At 27.5% G+C, this 23,311-nt stretch overlaps 1 protein-coding gene across 1 annotated transcript; it reads right to left on the reverse strand.

Moving 5' to 3' along the window:
- Positions 1 to 397: 397 nt before the first annotated feature.
- Positions 398 to 3,358, reverse strand: LOC117931524. Its single transcript, XM_034852489.1, has 2 exons — positions 3,193 to 3,358; positions 398 to 1,784 (listed from the first exon to the last, which is right to left on the reverse strand). Exon 2 carries the CDS (start codon positions 1,725 to 1,727, stop codon positions 729 to 731), a length of 999 nt encoding a protein of 332 aa, XP_034708380.1. The 5' UTR covers positions 1,728 to 1,784; positions 3,193 to 3,358; the 3' UTR covers positions 398 to 728.
- Between the last annotated feature and the right edge of the window lie 19,953 nt (positions 3,359 to 23,311).

Consider the following 23,311-nt stretch of genomic DNA (forward strand, 5'->3'; position numbering starts at 1 on the left):
AGCTAGAAGTGCAAGAATGAGGCATGACAGTAGGGTGAAATAATATGCACTAGAGTTGTCAATGGTGAACCTGTTCATGCGCTTTTTAGGATCCCGTCTTAAAAGTCTATACTTTCTTTTCTTGCTGTCAATTTTGTACGATTCCCAACACCAAAAGACCTATTAAAATCATATTTGGAGAAAGGCTTCCCAGGTAAGCAAATAGACATTAAAGTATGTAAAAGCAATGAAATTGAAATTAGCTAAAAGATGAGTCCTCTTCACTTGACTAGGATTCTCATCACACAAATCCTTAGCCTAAAGGTGATGGTTAGGCAATTATGGCAGAAATTATCTTGAAATCTTCCATTCCGTTAGATCTGGGTGCAACCTAATTGACATTGGTTTTCTTGTTCCATCCATAAACGTCATGTTTCAAGTATCAAAATAGTAACACGCATAGTCTCTACAATCCAGCACATTGAGGCTTTTGCCAAGATATGACTGGCTGAAAATATAATCTGAATCCAATCATCAGACTAATGAACCATTACTGCAACACATAACTTGCTTATGATATACATCTCTGTACTCAACAAAGTAGATGTCCAACACAAATAGCTATAGACATAGTGAAGAACAAGGTGACTCACCTAGGCAATTTCCACAGACATGGTTCAGTTGTATCCTCATAGGTCTGTATTTAAAACCACAACCCTTCATTCAAATTTTACCAAGGGTAGATTCGATTAACCATCAGCCAAAGTAGAGGACTTTTGTGGCCAAGCTCCAGCAGTGAAACCAGCAAACCAAGCAACCCTCATGAGCTGCATACCAAGTATCAACACCCACCAACACACCAGCCCCCTGACAGTATGCATCATCCATGCAGGTGCACTGAGCTCTGCTCCAAGCTTCAATCCTCTCATTAGCTGCAAAACTCGATAAGCCTCATATACAACTGGGGTCACCAGCCATACCGGTGATTGCCAATGCCATGTCAGCATCTCCGTCAAAATCTGCACGGACAGAAGAAGGAGGTAGGGACCCAATAGAACTGCAAATGGAATGAAAGGCAGCTGGGGTTGGAAGAAACCATTCTGGGAACCAAAGAACACTATCAGGGGAACCACAAAACCAGTTATAGTTGCAACCATGTTCCAAAACTGGTAACTAAAAGGAGCCTTGCTGTTCAGGGGTTGTGCTAGGTTTTTTGGCCGGGCACAAGCATCTGCCATGAGGAGAAAAAGGGTGGCACCAAGATTAAAGATGCAGTCAAGTCCTATCAAGGAAAGCAGGCTGGCTATATTGGGGCCAAGGAATATGGAAGATATGGGTAGCCACAAAGTGGGTACCATGCCTGTAGCAAGGAGAAGAGAAGGGCCCAGAAGCCACATCGGCCATTTAAGGAACTGAAACTGCCCAGATGACTGATTGTTTGTATGAATAAGCTCTTCTGTGTTGGTAACAGGTGCTTCAGCAGTGTCATCAGAATTTAGAGTTTCAAATATGTTGGAAGTTCCCCTCAAGAAGTCACTACCCTTTTCATCTGTGGGAGAATATGTGACTGGTGAAGGTTCCCATGGAGTCAGCTTTGTACAACAAACAGGAGGATGTTTAATGCAAATATGAGGAAAGGTGAATCTATGGAGTGAAATTGAGGGTTGAAACAATTTCATGCCTCTATGATGGACCTTGGGAACAGTAACAGAAGCCATAGTGGATGGAGCTTGAGCTAAAGATGCCATTCCTTGGTTCACGTTTGAAACTTTAGCAGCTTTGATGGATGCTACACTTCTTATTTTCTGCAATTCATATATGGATAGCATATTTATCAAAAAGCATATGCAAACCAAGAAAGGGTATATATGAATGAAACTAATTGTCCAGGGCTAAGAATATCACAAACAATAGAAAATTTCTGTGATGCCACAATCTTATAACTCAGATATTCTCAACCACTCTTGGAATATAAGGTTCTTTTGAACTCCTTAAAGGAAGCAGTAATTTACGATGTAAAGACATCAGAGCTCAAGATGGTTACAAATCAATGACAATGCACCAACATCAATCTATCAGTTGTCGGATTATGGTAACAGAAGCAACAATCAAGTGACTCCCTCAATAAAGGATTTCAATGTTCTCTAGAAAGGTAAAAGTGATTGTTAATTCAATGCCAACAAGAGTCTGTTAGATCAAGCAAGTTCATAAGATTGAAAAAGTGAAAAGAACGCTGGTAGTGGATCTCTTCCACCAAGCATGGCTCTAGCAATTAGATCCACAAAAGGATCAGAGTTTGAAATAATATTTGTACACCCACATGTAATCCAACAAGCAATACCTCATATGTGAGTCCTGACTTTACCCCAATCCATTATGGTGAAAATCTAAATTATCCAAATCCAACCCCAATCAAATCAACAATCCAAATACAGGTGAACAACATCCTTATATTGAGTGAGTGATCTCATCATTAAAAAACAACAGACCAATTGATCCATAAAGCCAATTCATTCAAAAAATTTAATGTTTTACGTCGTTTGGGAGTGTCAAATATGAAAAACTCGGAACAAGTAAGCCAAGTAGATGTATCTGGCCAGGGTGAGGGGAGGTTTTAGTTTCTTTGCACTCCAAATGATGAAAAACCTAGTGTCCGTTTGGTTGTGAAGAATCCAATCTTCTTTGGACTTTCAATTCTGAAAAATTCAAAAATCATTTTTTTGCCTTGGAATTTATTCAAACTAAAAAGAAAAAATGTCTTCACTGCAATTAATAAACAATATATAGAACCAAGAATTCCAAATTGCAGGTTGGGGCCTTTTCCCAGACTAATTCAAAATTCCCTGCAACTAAACACAGCCTTACAGAGTTTCAAAACTAATATTACAAGTCCTCTTCTATTCTATTCTATTACTTTCTTAACAACCGAACAGATCATATTTTACCCTAACATTCTTTAACCCACAAACCCTATTTGGGAGCTCAATCACATCTACACATCCCAAGTCACACAAATACCAATCACAAAAACCACATAACCTCCCAAAACTCCCAAAATTTCAAATTTCCGAACTTGCAGTTGGGATTGAAATGATTGCTCTAAATTGTAGATTTTCTTTTCTTTCGCTATATTTCTCAGCAACCAAACAGCACAGAAATGGGGAATGTTTTTTTTTTAAAGTATTGCGATTAAGCTATGAGACACAAATTTACCTCTTCCCAAAAAGCTCCCTTTTGTATCAGCGTAATGGATTTTCCATAGAAAATCAGGGTGATTATGATAATTGAAATTTCCTCTGGTCTGATTTTTATTTTCCCATTCTTGATGAATGTTACGATACCAAAGACAAGGGGAAAGCGGATCGGGCCAGCCCTAGCAGGCTTTGGACCGGGCAGGGAATTGAAGCCCCTGTTGAAACTATTCTTAAACACACTCACTATTTTTTAGAATAAGAAATAATTTTCTAATTTAAAAATTATTTCATAAACTTTTAATAGGAAACAAATTTTTTCATAATTTATTTTGAAAATAAATTCGAGATATTATTTTCAATAATGTGCTATGAACAATAATTGAAAGTATGAATAATGCTTTAAGAATTTTTATATTATCCATAAATGAACATTATCTTCATAAAAAAACAAGTTGAGAAAACTATTTTTCATATTTAAGTTCTCAATTAATGGTGAATTATTATTATTTTTTTAACACAAATACTGTCAAATAGATTATAATCCTTTCCCATGAAAATATAATATTCCATATTGAATGGAGAAAAAAGTTTTAATGTTATATGGTGGTGTTTATTTTTTTACTTAATTCTAAATAGAACCTTAATGCTTAATAGTATTAAATATTAGGTTATTTATTTTTATAGTATTTTATTTTTATTAAGTATTAAAAAATAAAGAAAAACCAATATGTTATTTTTTCTATTTAGAAAAAGCTACATATTTTGACTTTTTCTATTTAGTAAAAAAGTTTATAATAAATCATGAAAAAGTAGAAAAACAAACAACCTAAATTCTGAAAACAAATTGTTTTAAGCAAAAAGCCAAAAAAACAAACACCACCATCTTAATCATATAATTTTTTTTATAAGCTTAGAGTGGACATCTATTTGGTTATATACATGACGATACAAGTTCCTTCCCTTTGAAAGAGTTGTTTAAAGCGTCAATATTATCCAAAATTGTTGTACCAACTTGGGTTGGTTATCCAATGCAAAGTATTTGTCTTTTAAAATTTGTGCGATTTTGTTTTTTATTTTTATTTTTATTTTCATTTTTGTACTTGTTTTCATGAAATGGGCTAAAATAATAACACAGAGAACTTGCTCGAACAAGAAGAATAAGAATTAATGAATAAACTAAGATTAAATGAGTTTCTTTTAAGGTTATGGTTCACTATAGATTTTCTATCATGTTGATATTTGCTAAAATTCTTTGAAAAATTAAAACAAGAATCTCATTCGTGAAATTAGTATTGGACATGACCTATGATGTAACATGATATTTGATTATCGAGTAGTCATAATTTCATTAACCTATCATGGTCAAAGAAATAGAATGAATGATGGATGTATTACGATATTAATGATGGAATAGTCATGATTTCACAATCTACCATGATATAAGGAAATGATAATGATATTAATGATGGAATAGTCATGATTTCACAATCTACCATGATATAAGGAAATGACAAAATATTAACGGCAAAATGCAATTTACTTATTATGGTAACAATGAATTTTACAAAGGATTGTCTTTTTTTTTTTTTATTTAATACATCAATTACTGACAAATCAATTAGCGAGAATAAGCATCACGTCTTGACCCTGTGAATTATAAAATGTTTAAAAGTTAAATTAATTTGGCCCTTTGGGAGATGGATGGGCTCAATCTACTGCTCACGGTCCCATCTTCAAATCTCCAGTCATCCAATCATATTAAATTTTGTATGTAGGAATCATAAAAAAAATTGCAAAGGAGAAAAAATATATTAAAGAAAATATTCTTTTTTACTAAAAAGATAAAAATTATAATTAATCATTTAAAAATTATACATTTTCAAATTCTTAAATCCTCATATAAAATGAAACGTCTTTTTTTTTTTTTTTTTTTTTTTTTCAATTTTTCTTCTATTTTTTCTATTTTCTTTACTTTGTATTTTCCTTCGGTTCTTTTAGAAATTAAACATAACCTCTATGAAAAACAAAAGGAAAAAAAAAATCAAATCCGTTAGCAATCTCTTAGTCACAAAAAGAGACGAATCAAAATTGTAATAATAGTGAGTTCTAAGCCTTATTAGAGAATTGTAATTAAAAATAATTTCTTATTCCAATAATTATTCTTGAAAAATATTTTCTATTGAAAATAGTTTTTAAAATTAAAAAAAAATGTTTGATAACATTTTTACTGAAAATAGTTTGTCTGAGAATGTGTTTTCAAAAAAATTGGTTTTCCAAATATGGCACTCAAAGTCTTATCCAAAAATAAGTTTGAAGAGAGTTAGTTTTTGAAACTAGGCATTTAACTTAGTGGTCAAATGACAAAACAGGATTTAACTTATTTTCACTATCTACTAAGACGATCAAAATTGGATAAAAGAATGATTTTTTTTTTTAGGAGTGAAAATTAACTTGTTTTTTTCTTTTTATGAGGAGCGGTATGATATCTCTAATAATATCACAAGAACAATTTTTTAATAATAGGGAGAATTGTACTTCCAATCCGTTGGATTTGATAATCGATGTAAGGTATTCATTCCTATTACTTATAATTGATTATAAGGTATTAATGGACAAAAATACCCCATTGACTCATTTTTGTTTTTGTTCCACACCTCTTCACATGCCACTACTAGCTAATTCTTTATTATTTAACCATTTTTGGATTTTTCATTCTTTTTTCTAAACTTTTTTTATAAATATTTGAAAATTCAACATTATTTTCTATTTTTAAATTGTAAATAAAAAAATATATTAACCATTCAAAAACTATTTTAGAAAATACCATAGTTTTAAAAATTGAACCGGACCGATCGGTCATGGTTTCGATCCGGATTGTTCGGGCACGGTTCCGATCCGGTTCGGTCAATTAGGTCGGAAAAAGGTTGAATTGGAATTGGACAAGTTGAACTGGCGATTGAACCAACGAATCGGACTATTCAATTAATTTTATTTATTTATTTTCTTAGCATCAAAACGACATTGTTTTAACGAATATAAAATCTCACTTCCACCCCCCTCCCTCCCCACGCATGAATGCCCTAACTAGAGCTGCTCACTATTGTCAACGACATGGAGCTCCCACTAGTCGAACATTGCTGTCTCGACGGCACACACCCCGGCGGCTCCCCTCTCCCTTTGGTTTGCAAGTGTTGTAAAGCCCCCAGAAAATAGTGTGCTGCACCCCACCCCCTAAGCATTTGATCCCTCGATCAGCCAAAAAATGGTAATAAAATGCATCATGGAGGGATTTTACCATGAATCATTGATTCTGATTCTATATAACTTATTACCACTTTTTTACCACTTTATTCAGATTGAGGGGGAATTTTTTTTACTTGACAAATAGACATGTTGGATCATGCATCTATCTATCTATATATATAGATAGATAAGATAGATCGATATATAGATTCATACCTTGAAATATATATATAAAAGTTACATTTTTTTTTTCAATATGTTTTCATACTTAAATAATTAAATACAATTTTTTTTTTTACCATTTTCAATATATTTTCATATTTTATCATATATATTTTGTTTAATAAATTTAAAATATTAATGCATTTATATAAAAATGAATAAATAATATCATAAATATTATTAACTTTTTAAGTTTAATAAAATATAAATTATATATTTATGAGTTTGACTATGGTTCGACCACCTCCCACCAATGAACCACGAATTTATAAATTTTTAGTTCAATATTTGATATGATTATGAAAACATTAGAAAATACTTTCTACAAAAAAAAATATTAATTTAAATAAATAAAAATTATATTTTTACATTTTAGAAGTAAATAATTTTATGATTAAAACACTATTTAAAATAAATATATTCATTATTTTCTTTTCTTTTATGCTAAAAATTATTTTAAAGTTTTTTTTTACTATCTTAAAATAAAATATTTAAATTTTCTTTTAATCTTCTTCCTCTCTTATTTTAATAACTTTTTGAACATGACTTTTGGGAAAAAAGTTATGTGAAATGTTGCAAATTTGTTTAGTAAGATTTTTTTTAATGATTTGAATTAATTGAAAATTTATCAAAATAAGAAAAAAAAAAAAAAAAAGAGGATGAATGAAGAGTTTTTATTTTAAATATTCAATTAAAATATTTTTATATATTCTAATTTTAGAAGTGGATTATATCAATACATAGTATAATAGAGAATAAATTTTTCTTATATAAAATGGTTGAATAGTATATTTACTCATTTTAGATAAAAATAAGTAGTTTAAAAATATTTTTCTAGTTTTTATTTTATTTTAAATAATTTTTATTTTCTATATTGTTGTTTAATTAAAAAATTAAAATTATTTTTAAAAATTAAAATTGAAAACTTTGCATAGTACTAATTTTTTTATATGAAAATAATAAAAATAATTAAATTTCATTTATTGCTTATTCTTTTTCATTTTTTCTATTAGTTATTTTAATAATAAAATAAAAAATATAATTTGTTCACAATTAAATAAATGAATTGGCCAATTATGTATTTTTTCACAAAAAAATATCATATATTCACAAAAAAAAAAAAAAATTGGATTTAAGTTTTTTGTCATTTTCTCAACCAAACAACTGAAATTATGTTTAATACACCTATAGACACACATTCACTAAAGAGATATGGAATTTGTGTCACTATATAAGGGTAATCATTAACTGTACAAGAGGTGTACAAGATTACCCTTTGTGAAAGATTTCAATTAATTCTAAACCACTCTTTTATTTTTCCCTATCTCTCATAGACTGCAAACTCATATCATGTACTTTATTTAATTAATTCCTAAATGGAAATTTCAATACTTCTCTAGTAATGATGTTTGGAGAAGAAAATTGATCTTAAGTCATCCACCATGTTCTCAACCAAACCATTGAAAACATTATTAATACACTTACACTGACATATAACTTATGAGAGATATGAAATTTGTGTCACTATACGATAGTATTACACTAACTATACAAGGAAAATATACTAAATGTATAAGAGAATACAAATTTACCATTTGTGAAAGATTTGAATTGATTCTGAACCACCCCTTTATTTTACTTGTCACCCACAGATTGTACAACCATGTCATGCATTTTATTTAATTTCCACATGAAAATTCAAATGCTTTCTCTAGTAATGATGTTTGGGGAAAATTTTTTGACCAAAAGTCATCTGCCATTTTCTCAATCAAACCATTAGAAACATGGTTTAACACACCCACGTGGATATATAACTTAGGAGAGATATAAAATTTTTGTCATTGTATAAAAGTATTACACTAATTGTACAAAGGAAATGTACTAAGTGTACAAAGGTGTACAAGGCTACCATTTGTAAAATATTTCAATCGATTTTGAACCACTTCTTTATTTTTTTTGTCACTCAAGGATTGTATACTCATATTATGTACTTTATTTAATTCCTATATGGAAATTCCAATAATTTTCCCAATAATGATGTTTGAGGAAAATAATTTGACCCTAAGTCGTTCACTCTTTACTTAATCAAATAATTGAAAACATGGTTAACACATCTACATAGACACATAATTTAGGAGAGATATGGAATTTGTGTCACTACAAGGGTATTATACTAATTGTATAAAGGAAATGTGTCAAGTGTATAAGGATGTAAAAGTCTCCTAATAGGTTTTGTACAATTTTTGAACAATTTGATCTTAACATTAAGATAACTATTGATAGTTTTTTTTTTTTTTTTACCAAACTATGCTATTAAGACATTCTCTATCAAAATTAACACATAAGAAATAAAATTAAAATTAATCATATTTGAATTGTTTATTATAAGTAAACTAAATGAAATATATATTTTTACTATATTGTCCTTATAAACATAATTTCACTATTATTAATAGAGATTAAAAAATCATATTTAAGTGGAATTAAAAATAAACAAAAATTATTTTTGTAACATTTTTATTTTTTTAAATCATTAATTTAAATTATAAAATTAGTTTTAAAATTAAAAATATTTATTGTAATTATAGTTTTGAAGATTTCACAAATTTTATCTTATTACTTTTAAAAATTCCTTTAATAAAAAAATATTTATTTTAATGGTTTTAAATATTTAAATCTTTATTTAAAATATTTAGGGTTAATGTGGGGAGTAATTTGGTAATTTTGGAATAGAGAAATTTTGAATATCTTGAATACTTTAATTCTACCGATTACTATTTACACTCATAAAATTTATTGGAAATGTGGTAAATTTGTCTTTATATATATATATATATATATGCATGCGAGTGTTTACATTATTTCCGAAATAATATGAGAGAAATAATAAATACCATGTGTTTGATTTGCAAGTTAGAAAAAAATAATAATTATATTTTATAAGGTATTTAAAAATTGTTTAATATATATAAGAAATAATATACAACATATTTATTATTTTGTAAGTAAGAAACAAAAAAATATTTGCTAAGGTATTTTAAAAATATTTATTATATATTCTATAACTTTGAAAAAAAAATTGATGATGTCTACTTTACAGGTTAGAACAGATAAAGAATACTAATATTTTAGGAAGTGTTTAAAAATTGTTTAATATATATAATATATATTATAAGTTTGAAATAAAGAATAATATTTATTATATATTATGTAAGTTTCCAAGGTATTTAAAAAATATTTATTATATATTATGTGAGTTTGAAAAAATGAATAATATTTGATGAGATATTTCAAAATTATTTACTTTAAAAATGTATTTGGTAATAATAATTGTTAATCATTTATCTCTCATGCTCAATCTAGCGGAGAAAAATGATCGAAAAATCATTCAACTTGCTCCCACTAATAAATAGATGAGAGAAGGGTGAAAGAGAGAAAAATAATTGAGAAATCATTCAATTTGGTCCCATTAATAAATAGGTGAGAGAAGGGTGAAAGAGTGGAAAAGATAACGAAAAAAAGATAAAATGACTATTTAGTTTTTTATTTAATAGTATTTTAGTAATTTTTAAAAGATAATATTTTTCATCTCAATTTTTATTTTTTCATTAGGCTTTGAGTTTAAATACAGGTAATAGGAGTACATTGAGCTAATTATCATACCACCCAATCTCAAAACATAATTCTCCTTTTAAGTCAACTTACCATTCTTTAACATCTTCTCCCTTGTTTCAACAACTTCCACTGGATGCTGCTTTCACCTAGAATGAATAGTTAAAAAATTGAAAAATCATTTTTACTCTTGGCGTGTTCAACCTGATAGGATAGTGCAAGGAAAATGTCGCGGAAACAGATATTCTTTTTTAATGATACTTTAGGTTGTGTTTGGTTTCGGAGAAGACCAAGGAAAGAAACCAAAATGCAAAAGATTTTTATTTTTTCATATTTAATTATCTTATAAAATATATTAAAGAAAATCAAATATAATTAAAATTATTTAAAAACTTATGTATGTTTAAATTATTTAATTTTTATATCGATGAGTTAAAGCAAATAAAATGAATTTAAAGTAATAGATAAAAATAATTTATTAATTTTTTTACTTTTTCTTTCTTTCTATTTTTCTTTTATATTTTCTTTTCTTTACAATTTTCCTTCAATTTTTATGGATCAAAACATAACTTTAGATGAGATTTCCATTTGTCTTTATTGTATGGTTGAAGCACCAACTTTTACTTTTAATGATTACATTTATAAAGATGAATTCCTCTTAATATAAATTGTATGAAATTAAAATTTAAAGGATCCAATAGGTATGCAAGAGAAGACACCATGAAAGTTATTATATATTATGGAATTTGTGGGAATTACCCTATTATTTTATTTATTTATTTATTTATATATTTTTAAAGTTTATTGGGGTTCACTAAAAATTAAGTTAGAATATAAAAATATGCACTAAAAAATTACTTATCAAAATGCGGTTACGTGGAAAATTAAAAATTTATAATGATTGGTAAAAAAAAATGTTGGAAATATGACAACAAATTATGGAAATATGACAACAAACTTATAAACTTAATTTCACTGTTATCAATAGAGATTAAAAAAAATCATATTTAACTGGAATTAAAAATAAAAATAAAAATTATTTTTGTAACATTTTTATTTTTTAAAATCATTAATTTAAATTATTAAATTAGTTTTAAAATTAAAAATATTAGCTATAATTATAGTTTTGAAGATTTCATTATTTTTATCTTATTACTTTTAAAAAATTGCTTTAATAAGAAAATATTTATTTTAATGGTTTTAAATATTTAAATCTTTATTTTAAAATATCTAGGATTAGTGTAAGGAGAAATTAAGTAATTTTGGAATGCAGAAATTTTGAATATATTGAAAACTTTAATTATGTCAATTACTCTATTTATACTCATAAAATTATTGAAAATGTGGTAAATTTGTCTTTTATATATATATACACACATGTGAGTGTTTACATTGTTTCATAAATAATATGAGAAATAATAAACACTATGTGTTTAATTTGCAAGTTAGAAAAAAAAAAAATATATATTTTATGAGGTATTTAAAAATTGTTTAATATATATGAGAAATAATGTACAACATATTTATTATTTTGTAAGTAAGAAACAAAATAAAAAAAAATATTTACTAAGATATTTAAAAAATATTTATTATATGTCCCATAAGTTTGAAAAAAAAAAATTGAAGATTTCTAATTTACACATTAGAACAAACAAAGAGCATTAATATTTTAAGAGGTGTTTAACTATTGTTTAATATATATGAGAAATAATGTAAGTTTAAAATAATGAATAATATTTATTATATATAATGTAAGTTTCCAAGGTGTTTAAAAAAATATTTATTATATATTATGTGAGTTTGAAAAAAAGAATAATATTTGATGAGGTATTTAAAAGTTATTAACTTGAAAAATTAAATGTATTTGAAAATAATAATTTTTAACCATTTATCACTTATGTTCAATTTATTGGAGAAAAATGATTGACAAATCATTCAACTTAATCCCACTAATAAATAGGTGAGAAAATGGTGAAAGAGAGGAAGAGAGAATGAGAAAGATTGAGATAACTGGTTAATTTTTTTATTTAATTATCAAAGATATTTTAAGGATTTTTAAAAGGAATATGTTTTATCTTAATTTTTACTTTTTCATTGACTTTTGAGTTTAAATATGAATAATAGAAGTACTTTAGGCTAATTATCGGAGCAACTAATCTCAAAACACAATTCTCCCGTGAGTCAACTTACTATTCTTCGACCTCTTCCCCCCTTGTTTCAAGAACTTCCATTGGATTCTACTACTTTACCTAGGATGAATAATTAAAAAATTGAAAAATCAATTTTATTCTTGCCGTGTTCAACTTGATAGGATAGTGCAAGGAAAATGTCGTGGAAACAAAGATTCTTTTTAATGATACTTTAGGTTGTGCTTGGTTCCGAAGAAGACTAAGGAAAGAAACCAAAATGTAAAAGAATTTTATTTTATTTTTATACTTAGTTATCCTATAAAAAATATTTAAAAAAATTAAATCTAATTAAAACAATTTAAAAACTTATATATTTTTAAATTATTTAATTTTTATATCGATAAGTTAAAACAAATAAAATGAAATTAAAATAATAAATTAAAATAATTTATTTTTTATTTTTTTTTATTTTTTCTTTCCTTCTATTTTTCTTTTATATATATTTTTTCTTACATTTTCCCTTAAACTTTTCTGTATCCAAACATAACTTTAGATGGGATTTTCATTTGTCTTTATTGTATGGTTGAAGCACCAACTTTTACTTTTAATGATTTCATTTATAAAGATGAATTCCTCTTAATATAAATTGTATGAAATTAAATTTTAAAGGATCCAATAGATATGCAAGAGAAGACACCATGAAAGGTATTATATATTAGGGAATTTGTGGGGGAATTATCCTATTATTTTATTTTATTTATTTTTAAAGTTTATTGGGGTTTACTAAAAATTAAATTAGTATATAAAAATATGCACTAAAAAACTACTTATCAAAATGCGGTTACGTGGAAAATTAAAAATTTATAATGATTGGTAAAAAAAAAAATGTTGGAAATATGACAACAAATTATTGGACTGGAACTGGATATTTGTGAAAGTAAAATTAATATTCTAGGGTTTGGAACTTTGTACAATGATTTCATGAGAATAATATCTGATGATGGGATAATAGAGGCCCCCCTGCAGGTGCTGCATGATATGCCTCTTATAGTCTTTTCCTTGTGGAAAAATAGAAGCTTAAGACGACGTGCGTGAGTCAATTCAATTGCATGGCAGCAGTTCTCCCTTCGGAGTTGAATTTGGGAAATCATGTTCCTCGTTCGAGTCGTGGATGTCAGATGAGGGGTGGAGATTTTTTTCCAGATCAGGTATATTCGCATCAGCTTCTTCACTCCGGTTGTGAGCAGCAGCAGAAGATACGGTGGACGATTGAGACAACTGGTTCTGAAATTTTGAATAAAATAAGCCTATGGGTTGACATGGTGCCGCAATTAAGAGTAGTACACATAGTGGAACCATTAAAATCCACCAAAAAGAAGGCGGGACAAGCAAAAATAGGAGTGAGGCGGAAGCAAAGAGTCCCGATATCAAGCTGAGATGCCAGAGTAGTAGTGCAACAGCAAGGCCTCGACGGCCTTTAGTTCGACTCCTCATCATGACCACTGCCATCAGGCCTACAACATAGAAGCTTAGAAATCCCATAAACACCAACATAGCTGGTGGGTTTGCTTCGAAAGGAGAAACGGGGTCTTGCTGATACTTCACTCCAAGTAGAGTAATCAGAAGGGTAATGAAAAACCCTAAAGCAGCATGGAGTCGGACTTGGAAGCCTTGTCCACCATAGCTGCACACATGCACCACCAAAACATTAAAGTCGAGTGCCAAGCAAAAGGAAGAGCATATGTAGCTCCGCAGTCCAAGAAGACCAAAAAAACAAAGTGAAAAGTAGCTAAGAGTTAACATAATTAAGCTCCAACTAGCAAACAAACAAAAGAAGAGATGTTGTTATAGCTAAAACTTTAAAGCAAATAATATTAGTTAATAGTTCAAGAACACAAAGGTAAAACCATTTACACGGATTAAGATATATAAGATTTAAATATGATTTGACCAATCAATTATTTTCCCGTATCACAAAGAATATTACATAGAGAAGTAAGATACGGTTATTGAGTTCTCGAAACATTTTTTTGATTTTTTCTACAAATATTTTCCAATTCTTTCTATCCAAACACTGAATTACTTTACTCTTTCTGGTGTCTCCCCTTTTTTTCTTCCATCTCTATCCATCATGTGTAATCTTCAAACATCCGTCTTCATCTCATAACCTACTAATTAGAATTTGAGACACTTTCTACAAAAGAGAAGAAAAAAAGGTTACAGAAAGAGGTCATGGGAACAAGGGTGAAATTAACTCAACCAGTTCTGAACAAGAAAAACTGTACTGTCATATCTTCTTTCAACGGAAAGTTGGAAACAGACATGGCAACCATGCAGAGATGATTTCATTGTGGATGTGCATGATCAGAGGAAGACTGAGAATGAGAATAAGAATAAGAAAACTGGGGAGAAAACGAAGACTATCAGCAAGCTAGATGCCTACATCCAATATGGATTAATAAATAATATAACTACTTAGGTACCTAATATCGGAGAGATCAGAAGCATGCTCTTCACTGGACATTTTCTTTGATCTGTGACGGCTAACTTCTGCAACAACCATGGCCGACAGGTAATTCATAGGTTGTGTTTATTTATAGGTTGTGTTTCCTGCGTCCCCACCTTCCACTCACATTATTGCGTGGAAATTCTTAATCTCCAATTCCACCCGGTCACCCCCGATCACGCTTGACAACGTGACCCTTGAAGCACGTCCCGCTGCTGCGAAAACGCGTGATTCGGTGAAAAGGCCTTTTGACGAAAAACAATCTAAAAACCTTTTAAATGCCCGGCCCGTTTGATAACTTTTTCAAGAAGTAAAGGCTTGGATGGTGGCTGAGATTCTACGTTGTTTTAAAAAATAATTATATAAACGAATAATAATTAAATATAAAATATTATATATAAAAATTATTTTTAAAAATATAAAAAATAGATTAAAAATACTTAAAATTTTCAAATAAATATTTATTCTATAAAACAACATAGTTTTCAAAAACTATTTTTGAAATATATTTTAAAAAATGTTATCAAGTGGCCTAAATTTTTGTTGTTGATACAAAAAAAGATTGGAAAATATAAAAAAAATAACAATTTTATTTTTCTAATATATTTTAATTATTTCCAATTATTTTTTACTTATTTTTTAAAAAATATCTTAAAAATAATTATACGAATATGTAAAATTATTAATATAAAATTTATTTTTAAAATATAAAATATTTGTTAAAAATATTTCAAGTTATCAAACAAAATTTTATTTTAAAGAATATTATAAAATAAGGAGTACAATAAAAAAAATTCTTTTAAGATAATTGTTTTCAAATTTAAAAATTTATTTTAGTTGAATAACTTTTGTTGATGCCTCCAAAAAATATTATGGATTTAAAAATAATTTTTTAATTATCATATTTAAAAAAAAAAATACGTTTGATTAAGCTAATTTACATGTTGAGAATCGAGCTATTTCTTTTTTTTTTTTTAAATGACAATAATTTTAATCTCAATCATTTGAAAAATGTCGAAGGTCAAAAGGGAAAAATCCTATTTAGTATTTGCCCCATTATTTCCTTGCTTCAATAAAACCTTTTTAATCTCAATCATTTAAAAAACTGTCGAAGGTCAAAAAGGAAAAATCCTATTTGCCCCGTCATTTCCTACTTCCAAAAAACCTTCCGTCCTTTCTCATTGGACGAAGAAAAAACCAAAGGAAATTTCGTAGGGAACGTCTACTCAAGGAAGGAGACTTTATAGGGAAATGTCTACACTCCACTTTATAAGTTCTTCTCCTTCTTATTGAAGATTTTGAAATTTCACACTTGTCCTTTTATTTTATTTTTATTATTTTTAAATTAATTATAAGTAAATAAAAGTTAATTTAAAAAATATTTGAAAACATATCAAATATGTATATTTTAATTATTTTTTAGGGATTATTTTAAATTATAATTATATAAATATGAATAATGATTAGAAGTAAAGCATTATTAATAAATATTATGCTATTCCATTTGCTTTAATTACGTTGAAAAACTTCTTTACATGAATAAAATGTTTTTCTAATAAATCAGTAAATACTAAAACATCATCAATTATAAACTAAAAATGAGGGTTAAAAATATCATTCATAATATTTGGAAATTTAGAATGTGCATTTTTGATACCAAAAGGTAGGACATTTCATTCATAATGACAAAAAAGATAGTAAAAGCAGTTTTGTATATATCTTCTTCTTTAATTTGAACTTACAAAAATCTTGATTTCATATCAAATTTTGAATAAATTACCGCACTATGAAGTCTTTTGAGTAAATCTTGCTTATTAGGAATATGATATTTTATACATTGTAATATTTTATTTAAAGGTTTTTAATTAATGACTAATCTAGATGCACCTTTTTTTAGTTCAGCAACATTTTGAACATAAAAAACAAGATTTTGAGGGTCTTATTAATTTTTTTTTTTATTAATGAATCAATTTCTTGTTTACAGTATTCTAAAAGTTTTTCACTCATTTGAATAGATCTTGCTTTAGTGGGAATTTTAGACTCATCAAAATTTTGAATATAAGGTAAACTTATCTCATGTTTCTTTCTGGACCAAAAAACATTTGGAAGGTTAGAACAAATTTCTTTTTGAAAAAATCTTGAATCTCTTTTATTTTCTTTTGAACTTTATCTTCTACAAGTTTTTCTTCTACATTTTTATATTGAATTTCTTTTGATAGAAAATTTATATGAGCATGTTTTCTTTGAATTAAATTTATCCTTTTATTTATTGAATCACTTTAGACTTAATGTATTTCTTTTTTAGTTAATGGATATATAAAGGGGAAAAATATGGTGTTTCCTAATATTGTAGTTTTGACACCTTCATCATTTACTTGAAAATGGTAAAGTAATGTAATAAAAGGAGTTTCTAAAATTAAAGGTTCAGTCATATTTTGTGCTAATATAAATTGAGTTCTTAAACAATAATTATTTTGACATATATGAACATTTTGAAGTTTAATCTCTATCTCTAAATTTCTTTTTTTTTTTGCAGCAAAAAGTTCTTGTCCTGTTTTTTCATAATATTGAGTAGGAATTAATCATTCTTGAATACAATTCATATCGGCTCCTGAATCTATTAATGCTACTATTTCCATTTCAAAATCTTCAACTATGATTTTTACATTTGTATACCATCTTTGAAAATCTATTTTTGATATTGTATTTATAAATGATTCTATAGGAGTTTGTTTATTAGGTATTATTATTCCTCGATCTTGATTATCAGACATTTCGGCAAAATCTTGTTTATATTGTATTACATTTCTAATTTGTTCATTTTCTTGTTTTAATTGATTTATTTATTTTTTTTATTTCTTGTATTTCTTCTTCCAAATCTTCAATAATTATAGGTTTTTGAATCTATTATAAATTTCATCCATTGAGTATTGGGTAGGGTTAATCTCTTGAGTTTTATTTGAATTTTTTTTGTGAGAATTAGGTCTTTTAAGTTTTGTAAATAATTTCTTTGTGTTTCCTCATCTTTTATTTTATCTATAACATCAAAAAAATACTTGCTTATCTATTTTTGAAGATATTACATTTATTGTTTTAATTATTTTGGGATTTTCTATTTTTCTTTCTTCATTAATTTCACTTCATGTTTTTTCTATCTTTGTTGTTTCCTCCACCTCTCCCAGGGCAGAATAAACTTTTCTCTTGATTTTTCACTTGATTCTTCTTGATTTTGTTGATCTAATAATTTTTTATTATGTGGAGAATTTTCTATTGCTTTTTTTGAGATTAATGTTGCAATTCTTTTAAGGGTTTCCTAAATTTGAAAAACCAAAGGAAAAAAGGAACAGTGATCCTAACTTATTGCATATATTTTTCATATTGTTTTCTTAATGCGTTTCTAACTCGATGAGGAAATTGTTGAAAATAGTTTCTTTTTGCATTATTTTGAGGATAAAAATAATATGATTTAATCCATTCTACATCAGGAACAAAATGATTTCTTTTAATATATCTTTTTCTAATGATATTTATGTTTAAAGGAGGTTTATCATGATTAAAGAAAATATTTGACCCAGACTCTTCTTCAAAAAGGGGAATTTCTGAAACAAAGTTCGACATATTTTTTAGTTGATTTTCTATTTGATTCAATTCTCCATCTAACTTTGAATTATTAAATTTCATATGATGACTATATGATGATGCAACTGATGATGCAGGTAATGAATTTGTAAATTTGTTTATCTCATACGAAGAACTTTCTAAATTATATGCATAATTATTTGATGTAGATGCAGAACTATCATGAGACCTAAGAGATCTGGAAGAATCGGCTCTACTTAATTCCCTTATAATATTACTCATTGTCATAGAAAATATTCACAATTTTGTCCTTAATCAATTCAAATAATTTCTTAATCAGGGACCATCACAAGCGGATCAACACGGGACTTACACTCCTTCTGCCCTCAAACACCGCTATCTAGGCTGACCAAGTCGTTCACAAGAAATTCAATCCGAACTAAGTCAAGACTAAATTAGTGATTAATTACTGTTTAAACTCGTAACACCACTCGGTTCTTAAGCAGAACGTGGCTTTGATACCATTCACACCCAGGACATATAACAGTTCATGCACGCAAACAAATTCATTATGTCTAATGAACTCCAAGCAAAAAAGCATAAATATTTACTATCTAATTCTGTCTAATTTATTGTACAAATTTAAACATAAAAACACAGATATTTGAATCTAATAATATACCTTGATTACAAAGAGTTGTTAAATACAAGCTTGTTGTCAGCAGAGGAATGACTCAAAGAGATGAATACAAAGGACTAGAATTTTTGAAAGAAGAAATTATGAAAGCAAAAGAGAGAATTTTTTAGAACACTCTATGCTTGCACTCTTGAGCTCTTGAATTCTTGAGTTCTTCAGTCCTTTCTAATATAGAGGGTTGCAACTTTATTTATAGATAAAAATTCGGACTTGAGTCGAATTTTTTAGTCTTCATGCTTGAGAAAATTTTGAAATCCGCCACCACATGTTAGGACAACTGGAGTATAAGGAGGTACATTATTTTTTCCTTGTCAGATGCCTTCAGAGGAAAAGAAATTTTCTTTCTCTTCTTTTCCATCACATTGCTTTTGAAAGTTATAGTGGTAGACAAAAACCACTATTCATTACTTTTTGATTTATTTTATTTTATTTTTATAGATATATATTCTTCACAATTATTTCTTTACATATTTTTCACAATTTTTTTATTGGATAAATACAATGAAACAAATGTACAAAGATATAGATGTACAAAATATTCTTGATATCTCTTAACTGAGCATTTCTAAGAGATATTTTCCAAAATTTTTTTGAGTTTCTTTTTCAATGACATACTCCTTTTTGTTCTTATAAACAAGATAAGTAAATTGAGTTTGGAACAAAAGAGGGGCTTTTGGAAAATCAGTTGCAAAGATGATCTTTTGAATATTGTCTTCAACAGTGGGATTATAGTTAGAAGAACTATAAATCTCAGAATCAAGGTTTCTTGCAATCATTCTTGACCTTCAATGTCTAATTTGTTTTTTGAGGCTGAATTAGTACATGGCCAAGGGATTTCTGTACCAAACAATTGATGTTTTCTTTGATTGACTTTGAGAAGAATGAGATGTTGAGCAGGGTAAACTTCTTCATCATTCAACCATTCAGGATGTTTTCTTTCAATAATGAGTTCAACTAATTTGAAATCTCTTATTAAGGCATTTAAAACACAAACTGTTAATTTTCTTCCAAATCCATCCGTTTGATCAGACTGAGAGAAAATTAGTTGATAAAACAATCCATAATCCTTGAGGAGAGCAGAAGTTAGCTCTATTGATTCATTATTGAACTTGATAATTATCGGCCTATAACTATCAAAGTCAATGTTGGCTTTGCAAATATTGTAAGTAAGAGCACACTTACAATCATGCATTTCTAGTGGAATTACCTTACACGAGGGATCAATCTTTGGACAATCATTATAGGTGTTGTTATAATGAGTAATCCAAGTGAAACTCGTCTCTTGAATAGTAATTCCAAAAGTGCTACAATCGGCAAGAAATTGCATTATATGCTCTTGCTTGGCTTTTCCTGTAGCTTGAACCTTTTGATTTATTATCTGTCTAAGGTCTTGAGGAAGATTAAAAAAATTTTACTTGTAAAAAGAAAATCTTGAATTTTGAAATTCTAGGCTTTCATCAGAAAGTGTTGGAAATTTGTTTTGAAATTCATTTTGAAAAGATTTTGAAACTGTGCCTTTAGATTCTTCTACATTTTCCCTGCAATTGAAGCTTTCAAAATCTGTATCCGTTGGGATGTAATGCATATCAGAACTTGAAGTGTTAGGGAAACTGTCTAAATTATCATTTATCTGTTTAAAATGAAAATCTAAAACATTTAATGCTTCCAACTTTTGAATATCACTTTTTGCATTCCAGAGGTTGTCTAAAATGCATTTTTGTAATCCGTCTAAACCTTCTATATCTTTATGAATCCGAAATGACAGATTACTTTTAGGAAACACTGGAAGAGTGAATTTCCCAAACTTAATCCGTTCTTGCTCCATCTGTAGAGAAAATTCAAAATTTAGTATCTCTTTTGAAACATAAATAAGATATATAATGAGTTTATCCTTAATATACCAAAATTTAAAATATATTGAATTGATAAGGAGCACATAATTATGAATAAGAATATTTAAAGGAGTTTTTGGATTTTTTGAAATCAAATTTATTGATTTGTATGAACATGCATAAATACCATCACAATATTTTTTATCATCTGATTCTTCTTCTTCCTGACTTGACTCTTCACTTGATATTTCTTGTGTTATCAATATTTGATTATCTTCTTCTGATTCATAATTTTCACTTGATTCTTCATTTTCTTTATCAATCATTAATCATATCATTAAATTTTTGAGTTTGTCACTTATTTCTAATGAATTAATTTTATTTTCTAATTGACAATCTTTTGAGTAATAACCTACTTTTCCACATTTATAACATGTGGATGTTTTCTTTTTTAAATTTGATTTATTTGAATATTTTGATTTATTAGGATTAAATTTTACAAATTTCTTTTGGAATTTTGACTCTATTTAGGGGTTTTATTTTGTTTATTTTTTTCTTTTTGAAGGGGCTATTATTGTATCATAACCATAATATGAACAAAATTTTCTTAATTCTTTTTTACTATCTTGTTTTTCTTTTTTCATTTGACTCTTTAATTTGAGATATGTGCAAAGAGCTAAACCTTCATCGTTGATGAAAGTAATTAATTCTCCATACGTTAATGACTCATAAGGAATTCTTCCATTATGAATATTTCTTATTCTTTGTCTAACTTTTTCTGCAAATAAAATTGGTAAACCAGATATAAATTTTTCTTTCCAATAATGACTTCCACAATCATGTCTTGACATAACTTTGACTAAAAACATATCCTTATACTACTTAAAATCTTGAAGTTTTGGACATCTAAAATTATTATGGATTTCAGAAGTTTTTTCTTGAAAATAGACAGGATCTCCTATAAAATGTTTTGTTATTGCAAATATTAACATATTGACAGTGTCTTCTTTATAAGTTTGGACTAATGTTCTTTCTTCTTTGATTATTGTTTTTTTGTATTTAATATATATTCTTTATCATTTTGACTCAAATAATGATCCCACCAACCTTTAAGCAAACCAGTGAATCCTATAACTAAGGCACCAATAACATGAAAGTCAGAATTACTAGTCTTGATTCTATAAGCATTAACAGCCATCATCATTTCATGAAGTAAATTAATTATTTGATGTTCACTCATTCCATCTATATTCCGTTCATAAAAACTACTACCATCGTAGCTAGCAACTAATTGATAATTTCTTTCTTATAATTGAACATTAGGAAAAGAGGGTTTTGAATAATAATTTTTTCTACTTACAAAATTATTAGAAATTGCATTTATTGTTGAGGGGCTTGAATCTGGAAACATTTTGAATTGTTCCTCTATTTTATTAATTTTTTATTTTCCTTTTGTTATAGTTTGAATTTGATTCTTATTTTGATTAATACCATTAATATTAAGTTTATCTAATCTAAATTGTATTTCTTTTAACATTGTTTCTATTGGTGTAGCTAGTTGAATATTTGATTTTCCAGCATTTATAGGGATAATAAAGGGTTGATCTAGAGGTTTAGCAGATGATGATGATGATAAAGTTGGAGAAAATTTTAAAGAAAAAGTTGATTTTGATGTTTCTCCTACCTTCCCTCCCGAGGCAGAAGAAAACAAAAATTGAGAAATTTTTGTTGTTTGTTGATTTAAATGTTGAAGAGAATGATTTGTGTAATTTAATTGTTGTTGAACTTGTCTAATATATTTGTAAATGATGAGACTTTGTTCATCTTTGATTTTTGGAATTTTGAAGGGTGAAACTGAAATTGAATTATTATCAAAATGAAATTGATGATTATTTAAGGGTGGTTGGGAACCTAATTCTGAGGTTATTGTTAAAAAAAAAAATTGAATATTTTTTGAGTGTTTTATTGCTAATTGGTGTCTTTTTTCATTTCTTAAAGTTATGATTTGTTTTCTTTGTTTTTTAAGTTTGAAAAACCAATAGAAAAAAGGAATAGTCATTTTCTTTTGATTCATGTATTTTTCATATTGTTTTCTTAATGCATTTCTAGCTTGATGAGGAATTGTTTGAAAATAAGCTCTTTTAGTATTATTATGAGGGGAAAAATAATCTGATTTTATCCATTAGGAGTAAAAGGAGTCTTTTTATAAGTTTTCTTATGAATAATGTTAACTTGATTAGGATACATATTCGAATGAGTAAGTGACATAGGAGGAGATTCTTGTTGTTGACATACAGGAATAGGAATTTTTGGAGTAA

The sequence above is a fragment of the Vitis riparia genome, chromosome 15, assembly GCF_004353265.1.
Source record: "Vitis riparia cultivar Riparia Gloire de Montpellier isolate 1030 chromosome 15, EGFV_Vit.rip_1.0, whole genome shotgun sequence".
Taxonomy (NCBI): Eukaryota; Viridiplantae; Streptophyta; class Magnoliopsida; order Vitales; family Vitaceae; genus Vitis; species Vitis riparia.

Bases quoted from the DNA above. Each gene is read 5' to 3' on its own strand.
- LOC117931524 (XM_034852489.1), bottom strand. From the start codon at position 1,727: ATGGCATCTTTAGCTCAAGCTCCATCCACTATGGCTTCTGTTACTGTT.